Consider the following 4963-nt stretch of genomic DNA (forward strand, 5'->3'; position numbering starts at 1 on the left):
GCGTGCAGGCGCATGCTCGCGGACACGCGTGCGCGCGGGTGGGGCGTGTGCACGGGACGGAGGGGCGCACGCGCACGGGGAAGACCGCCCGGACTGTCAGGCGGGAATGGCGTCAGCACTGTGCACCCCTACGAGCCAGGGCTCAGCACACAGAGAGCAACGTGACCTCTGTCCGCAGGTGACAGGCCCCCCCCACGCCTGCCCTGCATGCTGCGCCGAGGCTCCTGGCGCGTTCCGAGTGTGCCTGAGGACCCACGCACGGTGGCGAGTTGTGCCAGCTGTCCCCGAGTTAGGGGCTTTGACGGAGAGAAGCCCTCCTGGCGGCTTTGTGCTCGGAGGTTCGTCGTAAGCGTGGCGGCTCCGAACCCCACACGGCCGGTTTCCACTTTCGGTGCCCAGCACGTGACAGACACGTGGGAAACAGCCCGAGTGAAGGCAGCAGGAGTCAGGGAACCCGACGCTCACTTAGGACAAAGGACGCTGCTCACCGGGCACGCTGTCGTCAGGACAGCGTGGGGCCCTGCTGGACCCTCGCCCCCCAAACGCTGCCCTGCCAGCGGGCGCGCCGAGGTTTCATGACGGCTTGTCAATGCCAAGGGCCAAGGGAAGGCGGCGTGGGACCCGATTTCACGTGCCACGTGCCCGTTTATGCCTTTGACACGCCGAGAACCTCCCCTAGGAAGCAGTCTTTAAGGGACAAGCAGACAAGCGTGAGGGGGGCACGGACCCCACGCCGAGGGAGAGGCCGCCTGTGTCCGAGCCACGCCGAGCGGGAAGGGCGGGGCCTGACTGGCACCCACGTCTCCACTACCCTCATCGGGATGCTCTGTCTTCGCAGGACGGGGTGGTGGGATCCGGGTGGGGACGTGGCCCCGGCACCGGTCGTGTGGCCTGCACAGAGGCGGGTCGGCTGCGACAGCAGCGGCTTCGCTGTGCCGGGCTCTGCCCATCTGGGGAGGTGGCACCGGCTGGAAGGACGGGCCTCCTGTGACGAGGGACCCTTGCCAGGAAGGACACTGTGCTCCTCGGGCTGGCCCGCGTGACAAGGGGGCTCGTCAGCCGCCGGCTCCTTCAGTGTGGGCGTCGGGCAGTGGCAGTGCCGATGTGCGCCCAGCGCCACCTCCTCGCCCGTCACGGGCGGTGACCACGGATGACGCACATTTGGAGTGGCGTCACCCGATCCAGCGCAGCTGGACTGGGCAGGAGCTGGCACGCCAGCGAGAGGCTGTCCGCATCTGAAGCCCTTGGCTCTAAGGAGACCACTGAGCAACGGGCAGGAGCTGCACGTGGGACGGCCCTGCAGCCTGTGGCAGCCGCGTGGGGCAGCAGTCGACCGCGGGACCAGTCCTCTGAGCTGCCACGTTTGCAGACAGGGGACCGGGAAGAGGGCCGGGCCATGAAAGAGGAAGATGCGCTGACGTGAGTCGAGGCCGCAGGAGACGCCTGTCCCCTGGGTCACCTGCCCAGCACGAGGAGCGGCGAGGCAGGCCGCAGGGCGGGGACCGGGCACCGCGTGGGGTTAGAGGCGTGGGACCGGGCGGGAGCCGGGTCGGGGCTTTGGGGCTGTGGCCACAGGGCATCGCTGGGCCTCTCTGAGCCTTGCCCAGGGCCGTGCGGGCTGCGCGCAGACGTGGGGGCCGGACAGCAGGCCTTCCGTGCCCCTCAGCCCCGCGCCTCCCCAGAGCCGGCCAGCCCTGCTCCGTCCCCGCCTCTGACCCCCGGCCGGGTGGGAGGTGCAGGCGCTGCGTGCGTGTGTGCACGCCTGTGCACGCCTGTGCACTGGGGTGTGTGACGGAGACAGAGAGACACAAAGACAAACGGACGGAGGAGACGGGCGCGGGGGCTGCAGCGAGCAGCTCTGTGGCCTGGAGGGTGGTGGTGGGCGGACATGGGGCGCTGGTCCCCGCTACGAACTGGACGACCTTGACCAGCGCTCGTGGACGCGGCCGCTGGGAGATGAGAGCCGCTGACACAGGCCCTGCGTCCAGGCACCGCCGGGGGCACTGGGGTCGGGGCCGGAAGCGAAGGGGGCATTGCGAGCAGGAAGGGGACGGGCAGGTGAGGCAGCCCCGGAGGACCCCGCGCACACGCCGGGTGTACCCCACACGGCGGGCTCAGCGACTGGCTTTACTTCTAAGGGTGACCAGCGAGGAAGGACGTTTCGTACGGAAAGGACGGTGTCGAGGCCTCTGGTGGACAGACGCCCGCAGCATCAGGGGGCGGGGGGGGCCGGTGTCCGGCCACACGCCGTGGGGGACCCTCCGCCTTTCACCGACTTTGTTAACTACTTCTTATGATCTCGTCTCCAGTCCTAAAAATAAGCGTCCCATCGTGCCCGTTAGGGGTGTGTGACAACTGGCCGCGTGCCGTGTGGCTTCTGCGTGTTGACGGCCCAGGGTTTCGGCCCCGGGGCAACTGCCCACTTCCCTGGCCTCCACGTCTGGCCTCCGCGTCTTCGCTCCAGCAGGCGTTTGCCCAGTGTCTGTGGTTTGCCAAGGAGTGAAAACAGTGACTTGGGCCTTTTTAAACACGAAGGTGAAGTTTGCTGTCGGGCTGGGGGCCGGGCGGCGGGGGCCCCGTCACCGTCCTGGCCCTCGGCCCCCGCGTGCTCCCCGTTTATTGTTCCTTCCTTGTATTCGGCTCAGATGATGCCCTTTGACTCCGTGTCCAAACGACAGGCAGCAGGCCACCGTCTCCGGCCCGTAGAAGAGCATTCGCTCTGCACAGTGCGCTTTCGCCCAAGCGGACTTCTGCCTTCGTGTGAAGTCGAGCGTCGGGGGTCTGGCCTCATGGGGCGCCTCCGGGTGGGGCAGCCACGGTGGCTTTCGTGGGCTGTGTCTTCACCCCTGGGGATCCAAGAGCAGAATCTACCACTGACGACGACGCTCGAATCCCAGCCTGAGGAGGGCGGGTCCGGCAGACGGCCCGTCGTGCGGTAAGTTACGTGCGCAGCTCCCTCTGCGGTCTGGGGGTGTGCGAAAGTGGGGGCTGCAGTTTGCCAACAGTGCTTCGATGTGTGTGTTTTGTCCTTGTCACTTAAAAAATTTAGCGTGCAAGGGAACACGTGACACGTGATGCTAACGAGTGCAGTGTCACCTTTCCTTCAGGCAGGGCCCGGGGCCCGGCCTCTGCACTGCGGATGCAGACGACTGAGGGTGAAGGTCGTTGCCGGGTATCGGGGGGCCGTCTTGACAAGAAGGGTGGCCTGCAGCGACTCCCCACAGCTGGCAGTGGAGGACGTGGAATGAGGGTTCGGCGTCTCCTCCCTGGTCACTGAGAAGGGCTGAGCTGCCAGCCAGGGCCCAGGACCTCCAGGGACAGCCAGCCGACTCTGTTGCTGACCCGGCCACTGCCCAGTGGCGCGGTCTGTCGCAGGCACACGCCCTGCGGGCTACCACCTGTCCCGGGAAAGCACCACTTCCTCTCGCGATGGCCTTGCACCACCAAAAGCACAGGCAGCTGTGACGCGTTGTCCGTCCGGGAGATGCTCACTTCCGGGGCGAGCAGCCTGCTGGGCGCAGCCCGACCCGAGCGTCTGGCCGAGTGTCCGACCCTCTCCACAGCGAGGACGCTCACAGAGGCTGTGTCCGCCTCCGATGACCGTGCCCCGGCGCAGACTCAGACCCATCACGGGTCAGAGGAGCCCCAGCGAGAGCGTCCAGGAAACCACGCCGAACGCGCCGGAGCTGTCTGCAGGGCCCGGGGCCCGAAGGGGCTGCTGGAGACGCGGGGCGGTGACCACGCACCGATGGCGTGCAGAGACGCGGGTGCTGACGGCGCCGTGTCGGGACCCCTTCCCGTCCCGCGTCCCTGCACTGATGACGTGAGGTGTGACCTGGGGGCAGGAGACGGGCACTTGGAAATGTTTCCATTATTTCTGTAAGGTTTTTGCTGGTACGAAATAACTTCAAAGTAAAATTTTATAATTTTAAACTAAAAAGTGTTTTTTAAAGAAATAGGATGTGTGTCTTGACGGGAGGGACACGCACGTCAACCGCCTAAGGTCCCCGTGACCGCCCTGTGCGCCGAGGCCCGGCAGCCAGCAGCGGAAGGGCCAGGCGCACGGCGCTCACGCCCGTCACCCTCCTCGCTCCAGATGTTGGCACGTGGGGTCGACGGCCAGGACGGGCTGAGGCCAGCGTCACTGCAGCTGGCAGGGCGGGTGCAAGAGGTTCCCGCCGGTCTGCTCCGAGCAGCTTGTTTTGCTGAAAGGGAGACCGGTTGGCTTTGCCTCGACGCATGTGCCGGCCGTGGCGCTGGCCGTGGCAGTGGAGGACAGTGCATGGCTTTCTGAGGGCCCAGCGTGGGTGCCACGGCACCCGAGGGTCAGGACACAGCGAGGGGGCGATGCTGTCACCCACGGGCAGTGTCGCTGTGGGGCCGCCGTGCCCACCCCGTTTCTCGTCCGGGTCACCCAGGCCCCCGGTGCTCGTCTGAGCCGGCTGTGGCAGACCTGGCCTGTTCGACGGCACGCATGAGAGCGGCTCGGGGTGCACAGGGACCCCGGTACGGCCCAGGACACGGCGACGGCCGCACCCTGACTCTGCACAGCAGGCCTGTGGTTCTGGGAGCTGCAAACGTGGGGCCCAGACAGAACACTCCGTGACTCCAGAACCTTCCGCTACAGGGCACGGGGACAACGCCGACCTTTCCAGGCGAAGGCGCTGCCCCCAGGTCTGGGGAACGAGGGTTCTGGCCACGTGAGGCCCGATGCATCGATCGCGTGGGTGCGTTGGGGTCACCGCGGCCACCCGCCAGCCTCCCAGGAGGGGCCCCTGGGGCAGGGCTGGCCCGGAACCCGGAGGCCAGTCCTGCGCCCACGGCTCCCGAGGGCCCGCCGCCCGCGTACCTTTGTCTGCACCATGGCCGGACGCTGGTCGCGCAGGTGCTCCAGGGTGGCAGCGATGTCGATCTCTTTAGCGCCTGCAACAGACACAGACGGCCGCGTTCAGACGCCCGGCGA

The 4963-nt window shown here is 67.1% G+C and overlaps 1 protein-coding gene across 1 annotated transcript in view; it reads right to left on the reverse strand.

Annotated features, from left to right (window-relative positions):
* The window catches only part of PTPRN2 (protein tyrosine phosphatase, receptor type N2), a 269989-nt gene that overhangs the window by 1248 nt on the left and 263778 nt on the right, over positions 1-4963 (reverse strand). The window contains exon 14 of the mRNA XM_023523601.1: positions 4850-4923. Within this exon, the coding sequence (XP_023379369.1) occupies positions 4850-4923 (74 nt within the window). The remainder of the gene's footprint in view (positions 1-4849; positions 4924-4963) is intronic.

Source organism: Pteropus vampyrus, unplaced genomic scaffold (genome assembly GCF_000151845.1).
Source record: "Pteropus vampyrus isolate Shadow unplaced genomic scaffold, Pvam_2.0 Scaffold396, whole genome shotgun sequence".
NCBI classification, from domain to species: domain Eukaryota; kingdom Metazoa; phylum Chordata; class Mammalia; order Chiroptera; family Pteropodidae; genus Pteropus; species Pteropus vampyrus.